General features: G+C 37.1%; 1 protein-coding gene across 1 annotated transcript in view; it reads right to left on the reverse strand.

The window, feature by feature from the left end:
* NKAIN2 (sodium/potassium transporting ATPase interacting 2) overlaps positions 1–20,342 on the reverse strand; it is a 572,838-nt gene that overhangs the window by 300,749 nt on the left and 251,747 nt on the right. The window contains exon 2 of the mRNA XM_055714854.1: positions 13,989–14,126. Within this exon, the coding sequence (XP_055570829.1) occupies positions 13,989–14,126 (138 nt within the window). The remainder of the gene's footprint in view (positions 1–13,988; positions 14,127–20,342) is intronic.

Raw genomic sequence — 20,342 nt, forward strand, 5'->3', positions numbered from 1 at the left:
GAGACATCAAGATCTCTGAGCTGGACAGATAACTTATGAATGCATGCTATAGCCACGTACAGGATAAAAAGATAGAGCTATAACCTCTCGGACAAGCAAATGTCAGCAGTAATTGATATTGACAGCTAGAAAAAATACTAAATAAACAATATGTGGAAATCTGTATAGGAGGTATAGGAGAAACTGTGGGAAATGCAAGGAAATCTGATTACTGTACATAAAGACAAGTATTTGGCACTGCAGAGGTCATCTCAGAGCAGTGGAAACGCTATCTTATCCTTGCTTGATTTTTAATTATCTCTAGCTGGCCAGAGCGATTAGGTGTTTGAGGGAATTTTAATGCTTTCAACGGCATTTTAGGTAGCAGTAGAAAAACCCATGGATTTTCTCTCTGATCTCTTCCTCTGAGTATCTGTTAAAGACATCATCAGCTAAGCCATTCATTCTCCATGCTTTTTATAGTATTTCAACTACAAAGTGCCAATTAGACATTATTTTAACAGAAAGGATTGCTACTTCTTAAAAAAAAAAAAAGCAAAACCAACATAAAAAACATGTAGAATAAAACCCAGTTGTCATTACAGTGACAAACTAGAGTATCTATTCTGAAGTAAGAGAAAATGAAATGTAGAGGTACTTCATGTTTTGGCACTTTCTGGGGAATCTGTTAGTGAGCTCTCTGGATTGAATGAAAAGAATATACTGTATTTATTATATATTATTAGCACTTCTTCACAGAACTGTACTCCTTAGTGGAGACTCCCCGGAAAACAGTCTTCCTTTTCTGTGGAATGGATGAGGGAAAGACATTTTGAATCGCTACTTTTAAAATGTGAATGCAATTCATTGCATGGGGATAGAAGTATTAGGAAAGGATGAATGTAGCTGAGTTCTACACCAGTTAAACCTGCCATGAAACTAATAATTAAGGATTTACATTTAAAATATCAGTCAGTTTCATGCAGTAAACAGGTTTTGCATAAAAATTCCTGGAAATCAATGCTGTGCTTAATTATATGGTGTGAATTATAATTTTTTGTCTTCTAATACTCAACATAAATAATGCTTTAAAAATAATATCAGCTAAGTATCTTTAAAAGGTTTTGTTATAATGGAAAACTTAGAAAACACTCTGAAAATTAATGAAAATACATCTCAATCTAAAAAAAACCAAAATTCCAAGCAGAACTGTTGCTAAAGTAAACTCTGTCCTGGAGTCTTGTCCATGATGTCTCTCACCATATTTTCTGAAAATATCCCAAATTAGTTTTCAGGGTTCAGTGGCTCTAAGAACCTAATAGTTTTCATGCTTAAATAAGTGAGAAGAGTTTATTGTGTTTTCAAAATGTTTACTATTTTAAAGGCCTTTTGGATTCTGATAGCTTCTCGCTCAATTATCTGCAATGAAACTCCATAGGGCTGGTAAACTTTTTCTCTGTAGAACTCTGTTTTCTGGCAGTAGAGGATTCCCGAAAAAGTAATGTCCTATACAAAACTTAGAGGAATCAGAGACCTAGGATCTCTTAACTGGGATTGTTACCTTTTATATTTTGCTGGTCCTGTGATCAACAGGATTGTTGTTTGGGTGGGGTTTTTTTTGTTTGTTTTTGTTTTTGTTTTGTTTTGTTGGTTTTTTTTTCTATTGTGCTTCCTTAGAGCTGGCAGATTAACTGTCTGGGTACTCTTTAATCATGAAAGAATATTTTACACTTTCTTAAGAAGAAATTGGGTCAGGTTTTCTGAACACAGAAGAAATTGCTTTTTCATAATTTCCTTTAGTATCTCAATACCTCACATCTAAATATGTTCCAGGGAAGAAAGCAGGTGAAGGTAGACAAACTTGAAAAATTTTTTTTTGGGGGGGAACCCCACCAAAACACAAAAATAACCTTTGTGTGGTCTTTATTCTAAAGAGTATGAAAATTTTAAAATCAAGAGCTAAAAAAGACAGAAAATTACAGAGAAATTTACTGTTGGCTACCTTACTTCATCTACTTCCATACAGTCAAGACAGATGCCCTCTGTATATATGGAAGTATATACTGGAAGTGATTCTCCAGCATATTTGCCCAAGGCTCAGCTCAATTTCAAGGGCAGGAGAATCTGAGATCTGTTGATAGCTCTTGCAAGTTATCAAAATATTTCTAAAAGGAGAAGTCAAAATCAAAAGCCCACTATAATCAAAGCCTAGACTAATTTTCTAGACTGATCATTAGGTAGAGGAGCAGATTATCTGTATTAAACTGGTATTTAATACCTCATTACAAACTAACCACTGAGTATAAAGAAATAATGACTTTTTGACCGTTGAATACTTAATTTTTTCTTTGTTCAAATTCTGTATATGTGCCAGGCATTAGACTCAAAATTTGGATTAGTTGAACCCCTACAGCTATGACACTGACCAGCTAGCTATTCACTAATTTCTACTCCCTTCACATTCCCACTCCTACTATAAAGTAAGCTAGATTCAGTTTCAAAACTAAACTGCTGAGCCTGTCCTTTTAAATATAAATGAAAGCACATTTAAATCCACAACATACTAAAATCTAATCTTTTAACACAACAGCAGCAAAAGCACACTATTAAACAGCACACCTCCCAGTGAATTGAAATCCCTTTCAGCAAATGTTGTTTAAAGTCCAAAGGGCAGTCTTCCACTTACATCACTACCAATTTTTCACAGCATCTGCCAGAAGTGAGCAAAAGTTTCCAATAAAATAGCAGTTAGCAAAGTTTACAAAGGTCATTCTTATGGAGATAGCATCCAGTAGTGAAAGGACAGACTGTAAAAAGAATCCTGAACTCTACTCTTCTGTGGCATCCAAATTGTTATCGGTAATCTTTTATAAGAATTTTTAAAAGAAAAAATTGTACAAACATGCTCTTGCTCTTGGTATTTCTGACCATGGAGATATTTCAGAAAACGCTGACAAGATCTGAAAGAGGATTACTGAAAAAGTGACCATAACAAAGGATCTTTTTAGGAAGGTGTGCTTTGACAAACAGCAAGCATCCCTTAACCGAACTATTTAGTAAAATTCTGTAATGAAAATAATGGTAATGATACTGAATACTTACCACGGAAAGTGCTAAGGAGAATTCACATTGCTATTCATGGCACAGAAAGCATTTAATGAAAGTGCCCCAATGCAGTAATTACTATACCATAAAATACTAGTGCCTCATTTAGCATTGATTTCTCTGGCATAATGAAAATGAAATCATGACTGAAACCTGGAGTTAATTCAGGGTTGAGATGGATTCTACAGCACTGTAACAGTCTTAAGTCATGTTATGATTTATATCTTTACTGGGGTGTTGCCAAAAATGGTTCTGCAATACTCATTTTGAAGCTTTACTAGTGTTCTGTAAAGTTTTCTACTTTTATTCTGTACTTTTTTGTTTATCCTCATGGTCTTGGTCATGCACTTTGCTCCTCAAAGCTTTTTTTACTTCTATACACTCTTATGCTGTATTATAATTTTAGTGATTTTATTTTTTAGTTTAGTTAATCAGAAACACACTCTCACAGAGATGTTTATTTTAGTTAACCATCTACTAAGTAGCCATATGAGTGTGCTGTTTCTCCTTTGCTTTGTCTCCTTTTTAATTTGGGAGTCTCTGGGGATCCTAAACTATGATCAAGACTTTATTCCCCATTTTTCACCAAGATGAGGATTAGTGATAAATGTTCGTTTCTTGACATTTCCTGAGGCACAGTGACCACTAATATTGTAGTCACTATTATTTAATTATTCAGATATTATTATTTTTTAACAAACTCATCTGATTTACTTTCAACTTAAGGCAAACTTTTGATGTGACTAACTTTTAATCGACAACCCCAAGAATGAAATGAGTAAGCGTTGAGGAACTATTCTGTTAAAGTTTGGTCTGACTGAGCATATGCTTTATTTAGCTGTAGACAGAGCTTTCCATAATGATCACTTTGTAGGATGCTATTATCTCCTTGATTTTGTATAGTTTCTGCTTGCCGAATCTTTTTGATCTTTCTGACTGAAAATGTAATGGTGGCGTGATTATATTACTGTGACTTGAAACTACTAGATGAGTACCTCCACCTATTCCTTTCCCAAGTGTAAGAACTTCTTCATAAACATACATTTCCCAAATAAAATTGCTATTCTGTTCTCCCTGTTTAAGACACACACCCACTATATAATGCTTAATTTCTGGAATCCTACTATTTGGGAAAATTACTATTCTGTCAGCATTCTTTTTTATTGCTTGTCATTGAGACATCTTTCTTCTTTGTTCTGTTTTAATTTTTCCAGTGGGTATACATACATTTGTATTACGTCTGACATTTTAGCCATTACTTAAGTTTTTACTGACACAGATTTTTCTACTAACATGGAAATACAACCTCTGTGGTCACACATTTCTTGCTTTTGATTCGGCCTGTAAGTACTAAAATACAAATCAACCTGCATCATGGTATTTCCAACCTGACTGAAACCAATAAATCCTGGAAATTTTACACTGAGAACAGCATGGATAATGAAAAATGTTTCCTACAAGTACCATTTCCAACTTTAAGTGGATTTACTTCAGTCTTGTTCAGCTTGCCTTCTGGTTCACATTCAGCAAAAATTTTAGTAAATATAGTGACAGAATATCCTAAAAAAAGAATCATTCTGTTGCCGATATTAGTGATATTTGCAGAAAAGAAATTCTGTTTTTCCAAACACGTATATGCCAGAAATGCAAGTTTAAGAGGCTGGTCTTCTTCAAAAGATAAGTAGATATAATATTTATTTATTTATATAGATAACTATTTTTTTGCTTAATTTACAATTAAAATTACCAGAAATCTATGTTGAATATTAGCAATATTCTATTCAGTAACTGAATACATTGAAATACAGAACTGAATGCATAGATACGAACTACAGAATAAGCGTTCACATTCATTATTATCCATGGCAAACTACTGAACCAAGGAACAAACTGAGGAATATCATTATGTGTGCTTGAACGACATGTTTGCAAACAAAACATCTTGCCAATGGCACATTTTGAAACAGAATCAGTATCCTGATTCAGTCTCCTGTGACAGCTAGCAGACAAAGCTGCCACTGAAACGTTCAAGGTCTTTATTTACTTAATTGTACTTATAGTATTATTGGGCATTAGCTCAAATGACTATGCAGAAGATTACTGCTTATGTCCCCAAATTATCATCTGCTCTGATAAATTGTGTATGGAAGTAGTTTGTGTGACTATGTGCCTCCTTCTATAAATAAATAACTACATTTTAGTTACAACTCAGTCAGTCATCACATAAGTACAATTAAGGTGAAGCACTGAATAGTTCGTCTCAGAATGGAGACAAAAGTACTTCCTAAGAAACCCCTTTATAGAGAGCAGTTCAGGTAGGAGTCTGCCTTCACAGACTTCAAGAAATCTGTGCCTTGCAGGCTGACCATAACGTACATTGACCATTCCATTTCATTTAATCCTCCTATATATTAAATGGGTTTATATATTTTTCCCCAGCAGCTATAATGAAAACAGAAGTAAAATATATATTTAACAATTCATTAATTTCATAATTAATAATGCACTTTCTTATTTTAAATAACAAAAAGTATCTGGAAAATTAACTGGGTTAGGTCAATAAGATAAATTAATCTCAGAAGAACTCAGTTATTAAGAAATGTTAAGCAAAGGAATCCTTTTCTTTTACTTAAAATAACTGTTTCATCAGGGAAAAGAACTGAAAACAATTCCTCTTAAAAGATTCAGCAAAACAATCTCCTGAAATGTTTTCTCACCAAAAAATCTGCCCAAGAGTATATGGAACCTGTCTTTAAAATTCAAAAAAGTAGCTCAGGGAGCATGGCTCTAGAACTGCAGACTCCCTGCTGTTATTTACTTTATAGTTTTCTATGGCATGGGGAATGTTGTTTAATAGTATCCTGGTATGCACATATGACAGATGAACTGCTGCACACTTTCATGTACTGCTTAACACATTTAAAAAACCACGGAAGATACTAAATTGCAATATACACTGAAATACTCCAAAACAGGTCTGGTAAACTCAGGGCTAGATGTCCTATAAGGCATTAAGTAGATCCCATTAGGGGTGCTGAACGATTGACAATGTCTGGTCTTTAAAAAGACATAGATTAACTCAGTTATACTCTCTGGGGCCTAATAGTTTGGCAGACTGATGATGCTGCAAAAAGCTCAGACATAAGGTAATTGTTTCCTTTTCTTTTTTAATATATATCAGCAATTATGTGTTAAGTAATGTACCAGTAATAATCTATCCTTTTCTACCAGACTTCATGTGACCAGGTATTATGCTGTACAAGATTCTTTTTGCTCTTAAAGGTTGCAAATTTGCTTGGTGTCAAACTGAGATCCTTGTTCTTTTCTGCTAATATATTGTGGTCTGTACAAGGCTCCATCAATACCTAGCTCAGCCTAGTGTCACCAGCAGAATTTTGGGATTTTTGATCATGGCCTGCTGGCAACAGACAGGGTACGCCTGACTCAAGGCAGGAAAAGGATCTTTGCACAGGAGTTAGCAGGGCTCTTGCACAACTTGCACAACTGGGAGTGCTGCTATGGATGGCTATAAACTCTTCAGAAGAGACAGGCAAGGAAGGAGAGACAGTAGGGTAGACCTGTATGTTAAGGAGTGTTTTGATTCGAGCTTAATGATGGTGACAATAGGGTTTAGTGTTTGCTTATGGGTAAGGATCAGGGGGAATGCGATACAGTTTTCAATTCTTGGATGGGGGTCAACAGCACTGCTGCCTTGAACTTCTGGAGGGCAGACTTTGGCCTGTTTAGGAGACTGGTTGACAGAGTCCCTTGGGAGACAGTCCTGAAGAGCAAAGGGGTCCAGGAAGGCTGGACACTCTTCAAGAAGGAAATCTTAAAGGTGCAGGAGCAGGCTTTCCCCATGTGCCAAAAGGTGAGCTGTTAGGTAAGAAGGCTGACCTGGCTGAACAGAGAGATTTGGCTGGAACTCAGGAAATCAGGGAAAAAGGAAGAGTTTATGACCACTGAAAGAAGGGACAGGCAACTCTAGGAGGACTACAAGGATTTTCTGAGCTTATGCAGGGAGAAATTTAGAAGGGGCAAAGCTCAGCTAGAACTGAAACTGGCTACTGCCATAAAAAAGAATATAAAATGTTTCTCTGAATACATTAGCAACAAAAGGAGGGCTAAGGATAATTTCCATCCTTTATTAGATGCAGGGGGAAACATAATGACAAAGGATGAGGAAAAGGCTGAGATACTTAATGCCTTCTTTGTCTCAGCCTTTAGTAGTAAACCCAGTTGTTCTCTGGGGTACCCAGCTTCCTGAGCTGGAAGACAGGGACAGGAAGCAGACTGAAGCCCCCATAATCCAAGAGGAAATGGTCAGTGACCTGCTACACCATTAGACACACACTTGTCTATGGGGCTAGATGGGATCCACCCAAGGGTAATGAGGGAGCTGGCAGAAGTGCTCACTAAGACACTTTTGATCATTCATCAGCAGTCCTGGCTAACAGGGGACATTCCAGTTGATTGGAAGTTAGCAAATGTGGCACCCATCTACAAGAAGGGCAAGAAGGAAGATCCAGGAAACTACAGGCCTGTCAGCCTGACCTCACTGTGGGGAAAGGTCATGGAGCAGATCATCCTGAGAGCCATCAGGTGGCACATGCAAGACACCCAGGTGACGAGGCCCAGCCGACAGAGGTTTATGAAAGGCTTGACGAACCTGATCTCCTTCTGTGACAAGTTGACCTGACTAGTGGAGGAGGAAAAGGCTGTGGATGTTGTCTACCTAGACTTTAGTAAAGACTTTGATGTGGTTTCCCACAGTGTTCTCATGGAGAAACTGGCTGCTCATGGCTTGGGCAGATATACTTTATGCTGAGTAAAAAACTGTCTGGACAGATGACCCCAAAGAGTGGTGGTGAATGGAGTTATATCCAGCTGGCAACCAGTCACAAGTGGTGTTCCCCAGGGCTCAGTACTGGGGCCAGTTCTGTTTAGTGTCTTTATCAATCATTCAGATCAGGGGATTAAGCGCACCCTCAATAAATATGCAGATGACAGCAAGGTGGGGGGAAGAGTTCATCTGCTTGAAAGCAGGAAGGCTCTGCAGAGGGATCTGGACAGGCTGGACCGATGGGCCGAGGCTAGCTGTATGAGTTTCAACAAGGTTGAATGTCAGGTCCTACACCTGGGTTGCAACAACCCCATACAACGCTGCAGGCTTGGGGAAGAGTGGCTGGAAAGCTGCCTGGTGGAAAAGGACCTGGAGTCTTGGTCAACAGCTGGCTGAACCTAAGCCAGCAGTGTGCCCAGGTGGCCAAGAAGGCCAACAGCATCCTGGCTTGTGTCAGAAACAGTGTGGCTAGAAGGACTAAGGCAGTGATTGTCCCCCTGTACTTGGCACTGGTGAGGTTGCTTCTCAGATACTTTGTTCAGTCTTGGCCCCCTCACTGCAAGAGGGATGTAGATGTGCTGGAGTGTGTCCAGAGAAGGGCAAAGAAGCTGGTGAAGGGTCAGGAGCACAAGCATTATGAGGAGTGGCTGAGGAACTGGGGTTGTTTAGCCTGGAAAAAAGGATACTCAGGGAGACCTTATCGCTCTCTACAGCTGCCTGAAAAGAGGTTGTAGACAGGTGGGTGTTGGTCTCTTCTCCCAAGTAAAAAGCAATAGGCCAAAAGGAAATGGCCTCAAGTTGCACCAGGGGATGTTTAGCTTGGATATTAGGAAAAGTATCTTCACTTCAAAGGTTGCCAAACATTGGAACAGGCTGCCCAGGGAAGTGGTTGAGTCATCACCCCTGAAGGTATTTAAAAGATGTGTAGATGTTGTGCTTAGGGACATAGTTTAGTGGTGGCCTTGGCAGTCCTGGGTTAACAGTTGGACTTGATGATCTTAAACATCCTTTTAAACCTAAGTGATTTTATAATTCTATGATTCTATTATGTTCACTATAACTAGGGGGTGTTACTATTATGTTGAAAAGGAGGAAATACTAGAACAGAATAAATTAATCCCTGGAAAAATGCAAGTAACATTGATCGCTGCAGAATTTTGCTTCACACACAACCAAAGTCTACATGAACTGTACAATGAATAGGTCATTACAAGAAAACAATTTGTACAATCTCCTACTATCACAGTTCTGAAACAAGGTAATTCCTTCAGGATTAAAGGTTTTATTTTATTGGTATTGGATCTTCACTTTATACTTAAGGCAGGAGAGTTTATTCTTCAGTACAAATGCTTTTTCATGTTCTTATCACTCTTGCATTGTCTATAAGACTGAACAATAAAACAGACAGTACAAAATTTTTGTGTTTGTTGGGACTAATTCTAGAAGAAGTACATATAACAGGTCTGGAAGGTGCAAATAGGCATTGAAAATTACAATTGAATCTACCTCACAGACATGATTTTCGTCAAATTCTTATATTTCATAATTCACAGTTTTTCTCTATCTGTTCATGTCACTGTTAAGTTCCACTAGACATTCCTTTATATTTTTTCCGTGGCAGTAAAGAAACAAAGTACTTAATTTTGTAGTGCTACCTCTGTGGCAGTGAAGAACCATAAGGTGGGCTTGATTTTTCAGGTGGATTCCTCTGTTTGGAGGAAAGAATAACATTCAGTACAAATGGGACTTTTTGTCCTTGTATATTCTGAGAATGCTTTCTAAAAATTTTAAGACAATATTACAATGAGATTGCCAAGGTTCTTCTTAATGCAGGAACCAAAACCCATGAAGTCATCAGTGCCATTTCCTTACTCTTTTTATTTCATAGAATCATAGAATCACAGAATGGTTTGGTCAGAAGGCACCTTTAAAGTTCATCTAGTCCAACCCCTCTGCCATGTGCAGGGATATCTTTTACTAGATCAGGTTTCACAAAGCCTCATCCAACCTGACCTTGAATACTTCCAAGGATGGGGAATCCACAACTTCTCTGGGCAACCTGTTCCAGTGTCTTGCCATCCTCATTGTAAGAGTTTTCTTCCTTATGTTCAATTTAAACTTACCAACTCAGTTTAAACCTGTTGTCTATTGTCCTGTCACTACAGGCTCTGGTAAAAAGTCTTTCTCCATCTTTCTTGTAAATCCTTTATATATTGAAAGGCTGCAACAAGGTCTTCCTAGAGCCTTCAGTTCTCTAGGCTCAACAACCCTAACTCTCTCAGCCTTTATAGAAGAGGTGTTCCATCCCTCTAACTGTTTTCATGGCCCTCCTCTGGACCTGCTTTAACAGGTCCACGACATCCTTGTACTGTGGGACCTAGAGCTGGACAGAGTACTCCAGGTGGGGTCTCAGAAGAGTTGACTACTGGGGAAGAATCACCCACCTCAACCTGCTGGTCATACTTTTATGCAGCCCAGGATATGGTTGGCTTTTTGGGTTGCAGGCTCATGTCCATTGCTGGCTCATGTCCAACTTTTCATCCACCAGTACCCCCAAGTGCTTCTTTGCAGGGCTGCTCTCAAACCATTCATCCCTCAGTCTGTATTGATATCAGGGGTTGCCCTGACCGAGGTGCAGGTTTTTACATTTCACCTTATTGAACTTCACGAGGTTCATATGGCCCCACTCCTCAAGACTCTTCAGGTCCTTCTGGATGGCATTTCTTCCCTCCAGTGAATCACCTGCACTACTCAGCTGAGTGTCATCTACAAACTTGCTGAAGGTGCACTCAATCTCATTGTCTATGTTGTTGATGAAGGTATTAAATACTATTGGTCCCAGTACAGACCCCTAGGGGACACCACTCATTGCTGGCTTCCACTTGCACATTGAGCCACTGAGTATAATTTGGGATGTGTCCATCCAGCCACTCCCTTATCCATCTAACAATCCACCTGTCAAACCCATATCTCTCCAATTTAGCAGCCAGAATGTTGTGGGGGACCATATCAAAAGCCTTACAGAAGTCTAGATAGATTACATCCATAGGTCTTCCCTTGTCTAGTGATGCAGTTACTCCATTGCAGAAGGTCACTAAATTAGTCAGGTGACTAATAATGCATAGCAGTGAGGAATATATGATGGGCATATCAGCACAGCTGGAATCCCTCTGTAGCAGTAATAGGGAGAAACTGAGCCTCCAGGCAGAGCCCCAGCCAAGTGAATAAGATTGTTTATTTCCAGAACCCTTAATAATTATGCATTGGTATTACCTCTCAGGCATTTGCATTCAAGAATTATATGACAACAGTGCTAAAAAACATATTTACATCTGTCATTACACTGGCTAACCTTTGTTCCTACTGAAATCCTTATTCTCTGTTCCAGCATATTGCTGTTAAGCAGTCCTTTTATCGTTATTGTTTTCACTAAAATATGTCTTGCTTAATCATTATCTTTTTAAAAGACATCTTTAAAAGGACACTCATTTCCACCCTCAGAGAAGATGTTTCACCTCCTGCATCAATTGCTCATTTATTGGTTAATGGTTTAGGTTTACAGGCAAAAATGAATGTATTCTTGCCAAACCAATATTGAGATTAAACCCTCTGCTGATATTAAACTTCAATTTTCTGTCCTCTTTGTCCACCACAACTTCTGTATTCCATGTAATCTGAACTGTTTTCAAGACCTGAATCCACATAGCCACCCTTTCCCCTCACCCACTTCTAAACTTCACTGTGACTCTTGTGAGTTCAGGGACATACTTTCACTTGTGGTGTCCCATCTGTCTAAAACTTATTTCCTCTTCTCTCTAAAGCACTGAATCATTTCTTTAAATCTCACATTAAAACCTCCCTGCTCTCTTTAACCTATGATTCACAACCTCTGGAAAACATTTTTGTGATACCCTTTATGAAGTATGCAACAGTAAAAAGGAAATTTATTGTAGTCTTGTTGAAGCAAGCTATACTTGAGGTACTAATGTGATTGTGGATTAAGGGTCCTATAGAGTCCACTCAAGACAGATTGACCCTTGCAGAATCTATTGAAGTCTGAGTATTTACATCCACTTACCTGAAAACCTCATAGCTACACCCTTGCAGGCTTATAGGCTGTTGTCTTTCTTCTTGCCTTTGAACTTGACAACACAAAGTTTTACCCAGCTTCAACAAGGTGCCTATTCTGGGCCCAGTAAAATTGAATAAAAGGATGTAGTTCCCTTATCTCTCCCTCCAGTGACCAGTACCATTTTGCTCATCCTGATTTCAGATACTCTCCAAACAGAAATTAAAAAATCACAGCACTCCTTTGCTGATCCAACTAAAGAAGGATGAATGTTTCATCATTTCCATATCTAAGCAGTCTGTGATAGATGGCAGATTCAGGTGTCCATTATAAAACTTGAGCAATATAATTTGATTTTAGATTGGTTTGATCCAATTCAGTGAGAGGATGCAGGGAGGCAAAATCATAAAGCCAGATGGACTACACAGTGAGACTGAGGGGGAGCTCTAAGAAAAGATATGTGTGAAAATGAGTAGGATGGTGTGGCACAAACCATATCATCAAGAAACTCATGTGAATGGTATATATTTATAAGGGTGGTATTCCTCCCCATTCACAATGCACTCATCATTGTAGCAGGTAATTTTCTGTACTCCTCTTGAAAATGCCATTTAAATCTAGCTTTTTTGTTTAGCTCAGCTAAGCATTTTATGCTCGTGCTCATTTTTATGCCTTGGAATAGTCTTAGGATGGAACATTTAACTCTTTTTATTGAACTGACAATTGCTTGAATTTTATTCCCCACCCCCACCCAGCCTTTTGTACTGGTCAATGCACCAGAAGTGGTAGAAGAAAACTCCATATTCACCTGACCCCCAGAGTTGTGACTTGAAGGAAACACTGTAAATATTTAAGGCTTGCAATATATTTTTCAATGTTGATAATATATGCTTTGGACTATATTAAATTGTGCATGCATAAAGACACTATATACGTGGACACATTTTCTGCATATAGGAAATCACAGAGATAGAAACACAGGCACTAATGTTAATGTATTACTACTAGCATCACACCATGGCACAGAGGTACAAGCAAAACCTTTCTGTCTCCTGAGTGATTACTGGTATATGAGGGAACAGCATAAGAGGAAACAGACTTTGCAGAAGTGGGTACAGGGTCAGTGGAGTTATGTTCATTTGACATGAAAATATATTTGTGTACAGGCAAATTTTTTTGACTGCTGCCTGTCTTTGAAAAATATAATACAAGCTTTAACTGAATTAGCAGTTAATTTTGATAGAAATAGTTATGCAAATCTACTTCTAAAAGGTGTTCTGAACAATGGCTTTCAGAGTTATTCTGTCTTTATAGACCTACAAATGGGGAAAAAACAAACCCAGAGTATAAACCGAGAATTTCATTAATATTATATTGTACCAGTGAGTACAGCAATGCTGAGTCTGTGTATAAGGGGCAGCTGAATAAGGAAAAGAAATGGATAAAAATTGTAAGTCTTACTGTTATGCTGGAGCCCTCAGTCCATAACCTGCATTTCTTACCATTTTCTCATACTTAATTTTTACTTGGACTATAATTTCTAGGAGGGTTATATAAAACAGATAGGCACTCTAGCAATGATGGTTAATAACAATAATGAATAACTATAATAAATCTTGGATCTCTTGGGGAGGTCCAGTGTATCTAGGAAAGTTATGGCTAGCATTTATTCCAGCTCTAAATCCCTGTAATTCTGAGGATGATGTAACTCCTTAAACTGACTTCACTTCTTGAAAGTTCATATTGTCATGTCGTTTGTGATCACATTGACTTTCAACTTTTATAGGTTGTTACCACTTAATTATTGCAGGTGTCTCAAAATCATAATAAGTAAATGTAAAATATTACAGAAGAAAGTTAAACGAAGCTAAGATTATTATTTGATTATAAGCAATATAGTTTGGAATACTTTTTTTGTTTTTGATATTTTTGAGGTTTTTTTTTACATGCACATCAAAATAAGTAAGCAAAATAATAAAATTAAATACTCACTCCCGTAATGTAACGAGGTCTGTACTGGATGGTTCCAAATAAGCCAAGTATGACTATTATAATGTGTATAAAATTTGCCAGGATGGGTGCCCACTGATAACCAAGGAAGTCAAATATCTGTCTCTCGAGCACAGAAACCTATAATTAGAAAGGAAAAGCATAAATAGATTAGAACAGAACAGAAAACATCTACTAGGGCATTTCCCCTTCCCATACCCAAGATAATTGTCCCGAGTTAAAAAAAATACTTCAGTCAGCAGTAAAATGAAATGAGTTTGCAATGTTTCACCTTCTTGTTTTAATGAAAGCTGCATTTCTCACTGACAGTTTATTGAGTTATATTCCGTTAGCTAAAATATTCATGTGAGCAATTCTATGGAGATACTAAACTGTTCACTAGGATGGTATGTTTTCAGGAGAAGAAACACAAATCATTTTGTTGTATAGACCAGCAAATGTTATAATGTTCTAGAGTATAGGTGCTGAAAATAAGTGGCAGGCTTATGACACCTTCTCATCTACTTTGCTTCCATCACAATAGCATCCCCCAACCTAATTCTGTCTCTTTGCTTCCATTATTTCCCTACCTTTTGGTTTTTTCTCCTCCTATCCCCAGCTATCCTGTCAGTGGGCTTCTATCTGTAACCAAATGCATGCAACTTTTTGACCTAGTTCTACTAATAATGACAGATTCTAATAATACCGGGAGGTTTACCTCCTCCCCCTGTCACAAACATCAGCTGAAGTATAAGCACTGAAGTATAAACCCAACTCTCCAGATACTTAATTTAAAAAAGTGAATTAAGGAACAATCTCATTTGTTGATGACTGTTTTCAAGCAATACCATACCAAGCAGATAGATCAGAAAGCAGAAAACTTGCATTTCTAACAGTATCATTAGAAATAGTTTCAGAATTTAGATAGTAGGTGTCTCTTAACTGGTGTTAGGATATTGTGTCAAAATACAGCACTGCACCCCAACCCACAGGCAGAATGGCACGTTTTGATGAAAATAATATTGATGTGAATGATAGAAGGCAATGTAATGGTGAAGTGAATTTAGACAGAAAGGGTAAGGAATTTCTTTGACATCAACGATTTCACTAACTGAAACGGTGAATAGATGAGTTTCATGGAAATGTGAATAATAAAAATATAATAAAAAGACAATAATAATAATAGTTATGACAACAGCAATGCCAACATCACACACACAAAACAGAGAAAGAAGAAACAGGCTGTTTCTTTGTAAATTTTCATTAAATGACAGGTGACTATTTACTCAGTTTATACTACACTGTGGATTAATTGAATTAGGTGTACCTGCCACACACTTCATTAATTTAAAAAATAATACATTTTGAGATCAAGTACTAAATGAGTAATTAACTACTGTTCATGACTGGTTTTGCATCATATAGCTATGGGAGATTTTTTTCAATTTTCATGCCACAGTCCATGGCCACAACAACACTTTCATTCTTAAATTAAGTAAGAAAATTTGCCATTAAAAAGACAGCCTACACTTACACCAGCACTGTGAACGTAAAGAGTGTTAATTATGTAGAACTAACTGGTATTTGTTGAAATTTAAGTTGGGATTGTTTTGAATTTGAAAGTTCAGGGGTTTATGTCAACCACTGATTTCCTCTCTGCTACAAAGATTCCTTTCACACAATGCATCCATCTTATAACCAGTCTTGGTATTTTGCCTACTATTTTATTTTATATATTTATTGATAGAAAGAGATTCTGGTCCTAAATCACCCAAGATCTTAATGAATTTATCTGAGCTATCCTACAATTCTCCCTAGCAAAGCAACATCATAGAAGAGCTCCCAGAATCCCAAGACATTACATTGTAATGGTGACAATGTGCTGAAGAAAGAAAAGGAAAGCCAAGCTGTATTAGGAACTTCATTAGGAACTCAGACTGCCTGTGCTTCCAAGTTTACCATTAAGAAATATTTCCTTTATTACTGACATAGTCATGTACATAAAAAAAGACCAACATGTGACATAAAGCAGTATTATGTAGGTCTGCGTGAAGTCTATTAGAGGTACCAGCAAAAGACCTGCTACACCTTAAGTGCTGTTAAACAGGTAACAAAGGGAAAATGCTTACTCTGAGCACAGAGCTCTGACTTTCATCAGCTGGACAAGGAGTAAATACAAATAGCAAAGCCGTAGCAAAAGGAGTCTAGACTGTACAAGCTTCTAGTATACTAACAGTAGGGATTCATTGTGCAAAAAAATACATGGGATGACACAAATCATTCAACCAGTAAGAAATCATACAGTTAAGTATGCCAATTTTAGAGGGAAATTGCAGCACGGTAGTTAATTACATTAAAAAGTAGAAAACCTAATATTCCTGCTACAGCTTAAGGTTAAAAGGAAACAGCGTATCATGCAGCAAGAACATTTCATTTTGTTTTGTTTTATTTTTGTTTTGGTGAAAGATGCAGTAGTTGCACCAAAACTTACTTATGGGGCTGTGCTGGATAAACGGTTACTTCTGTCCAAATCTTCACTTCCCACAGACCAATGTACTTTTTTTTTTTTTTTTTTTTTCTTTTTAATGACTAGCAATTTCTTCAGTACCAAGTAACCACTCCCTCATTTTTTGTGGCCAAGTTGAAACCTCTGGCAGGGTGACCTACCAGATAACATGGCACACAAAGCAGTGGGTAAAATATTGGCTGTGCAGCACAAGGAAACAAGTCTGCACCAGCTCTGTCCCTGTGTATCTACCTCACCTTTGCCACAGGCAGACTTGCTATTAGACTTTCTCCTGTCACTCCAAGGAATCAGCTGTGAGTGGGAACTGCTGGATATATGAAATAGCAGCATTCTGGTAGGCTGTGCAGAGATAAAATGCTGTGGAAATACAGCTGCTATTCCTTAGATCAGACTACCACAGCAAGGTGCATCACAGATTTATCAAATGGAAAATATAGGACAGAACTTGAACTTCATTCCCACTTCCTGAAGAGATGAAAGTGAAGAGAAAATAAAAACAATCCACAATCCCCCGTAAAAATAATATGGACTTTTTTCATGCAGTCACTAAGAAAAAAATAAAAAAATAAAAACATCTCATTGGGTCTGTGTTTCTAAAAAGGGGAAAAACAAAAAATAGGACAAAGTGCTGACAAAATCTATTAAAAACAGTATTATGTAGCTCCTCCTCTTCCACAGATGCCAGAGTCATAAGGGATTTCTTTACATAACAGGAGAAAAATATATACCTGTTTTTGAAAGATTTTCTTTCCCCTTTACTTCAAAAACTTAATTTTTTTTGATTAAACAACTGCACTTATTTCTCCAAATCATATCCACCAGCATCAAATGTTTAATGATGTTTCAAGGACATTACAGAGAGAAACGAAAGGGCTGACAAAGAATTATTAATCTTCAAAGTCTAGAAACAGATAAAGAACTGTCTGTGTTCTTTCTTCTTCTTCTGGAAAAAAGTTTAAAATGAGAATAGAAAAAAAATGGATGCTTTGGAAGAAAAAGTACACGAAGTTAAGAAAAGAGAAAATATGTTTTAGTTCAACTCTATTTTAATAATGTGGTGAACCTAAAATGTAAGGTTATGTGGCATCAGTTCTTAATGTTAGAAAATAGATGACTACCACATAACTGTCCTAGGCTTCCAAATAAGTAAAATATCATAGAAAGATTGTTTTATGTAAACACTGTAAAATTATAGATGAGTTAAGTGTAATTACAGTGAACCATTTCTACTAATGCATATTTTTCCAGACTTCTGCTGTTTTAAAAATAAATACAAAATAAAAACAGCCTGTATACTATCAAGTTGGAATAGCTCAAGCTATTTCCAGATTCTTGTCAGATGTTGGTTGTTAATAGGTTAACAGTGTTACTGACCTTGAGGGATCTAAGAATTGAATTTCCAGAGGATAAAGAAAACCATTTTGAGATGATTCTTAAAGTATATGATTGGACTAAAATTTCAGACAGGAACCACAAAGGAGAAACCAGTCAAAAGATGATTTATAACACATACTCCAAAATGGAAAATGACAAAGTGCCTTTCCTCAGAAAGCTCCTTGAGAAGAAACTCAACCACGACTATTTCACAATGACATGGAATCAAAATTTGCATTTTTATAAAATAAAGTGCACACAGGCGTGCGCACACACAACCATGTACAGCCCCTGCCAGCCAGGGCCCTTGGACACCCCGCAGGACACAGAGGCACTCAGTACACTGGAGCCTGGAGCAGGGTCACATCAACTGAGGGACTCACCAGCTCAGTCACAGCAGCAGGCTCTCAGTTCACTCCAAAGGAAGAGCATTAGCTTAAATCACAGTGAAGGAGAATTAAGCAACCATGGTTTATTTCATGGCTGGTACAGGCTAAGAATGAGCTATAGAAATTAAGCTCTAACCAGTAACTCATTAAGTCCCCTCAGCTCAATTGTGTTGCATCAAATTCCCACAGCTTCTAATAATTTGCTTGTGTTTTAAAGTTAGATATATAGTTTTTAAATTATGTTCAGTACTTGGTTCCATGGAATAGAAAGTTAAAGAAACCAATAAATGCAAGTATTTGGGGCCTGTGGCTTATAAAAGAATTCTAATGCTAAAGCCTACCTGCATCACAACAATACCTCCAGCAAACCCTCCCCCAGCACTTCAGTAATTTTGAGGCAGGAATCATATATTTATGCTACTACTTAGATTAATTTAATTTTTCATTAACATTTCAGATACTATCTTGAGATAGAGGGCCCAGTTACTCAACAACTTCTCCACAGTTACCCAGCAGAAAACCCAATCCTTTGAAAGTCAAATACATACAAAATACACCTAAGAATCTGCAAGGGTGCATGCACATATGAGTCAAGTCCTTTACTGCAAAACAGCAGGGAAAGAAAAAAAGGTTTGAATTCTTTTTGTAAGAAGAAAGGCCAAACTAAAATGAAGTTCTGTAAAATACTGTAGATACAACGTTCTCAGCACAGCTAATAAAAACCATCACAAGCACAGGTAATTCAAGTTAAAATCAAGAGGGAATTAGTTTACACTTGTCCATTGGTTCCTTAAAGGTATCACATATATAATACTAAGCCCCTGTCCTTAATCCGTTGGATGCTGCTGAGAGAAGGAATAGGCCTTCTCTGCAATTGATAAGAAGGTAATCATAGTTTTTACAAATCCTGTGTAGGACCACATCCCTGCATCATATCGTGTACAAGTAGATTTCTGCTGTGACCTACTGAGGACATCAGGACTCTCCGTGGGTACAGAGTGTATTCTAAGTCTCAGCTGATGCCTTTTCTAACTGAAAATAGTAATAATAAAAAATGGTAAATACAATCTTTCCACAGTAGGTTTTCTGTTATTTAGTAAAGAGAAGCAGAACTGTTATCTAAATGACACTTCAGTTATTATTACTCATGACATGAAAATAAGAAAGATTCTAGCCAAAGCTGAACTGGTGAAGCTGACAGTTGGTTTAAATAAAAATGATTTACTGTGCACTGAATATATCTTCAGGGTATTATATTCCCAATTTATAAACATTTATACTCCACCATACATACATGTGACTCAAACAATAACAAAATCAAAACCCTGTCTTCCAAGTACTTCCCTGAAAGAATCAGCTCCTGCGTGAGCAAGCAGAAAAAATGAGGAAATTGCTGGCAAAATGCTTGATCAACAAGTTCTGTTCTTGCAACATACTTTCTCCACAAATATTATGAAACACCAATATTGATGAAAGAGATAAATGATAGGGAAAAAAATGAAGTCCCTAATTTTAAAGTGAATTATTTGGTATTTTTAATATTGCTTCCTAAAACTATTTTTAGAATAACCTTATAGGAACCATATTGCTAGAATAATAATAAAAAACTGATTAAATAAGCCCTGCACTTAAGGTATGTAAAATTTTGAAACCTAGAGCAAAGACATGAATTCATGGCAAAATTTTATATAGCTACACAAAGCTGTAGAGATAATTGTACCTCAGATGTCTAAGGGTTTTGTATTGTACAAGACCAAATTCACCTTTGCTAATAACTAAACAACAAAAAATGAGAATTTGTGAGGTGTAGTAGATTTCAATACTCTTGATACCAGAATAGTATTTCAGTTCATTCATTTGGCTTCAGAGCAAGGTTCTATACAACTGCACACTTGATCCCAATGACTAGCTTGAATGGGTTAGGGTCTTAAGTTCATATTACAACTTAGATCACAAATCTTAACATCATGTTAACAGCAAATTTTTTGTGTGTGTATGTTTTAAGACCACAGAGTTTCTTGTTTCTGGCTGGCCAACAATAACAAGACATAGATATGTATCAGAACC

This window comes from Falco cherrug, chromosome 6 (genome assembly GCF_023634085.1).
Source record: "Falco cherrug isolate bFalChe1 chromosome 6, bFalChe1.pri, whole genome shotgun sequence".
In the NCBI taxonomy this organism is placed as follows: Eukaryota; Metazoa; Chordata; class Aves; order Falconiformes; family Falconidae; genus Falco; species Falco cherrug.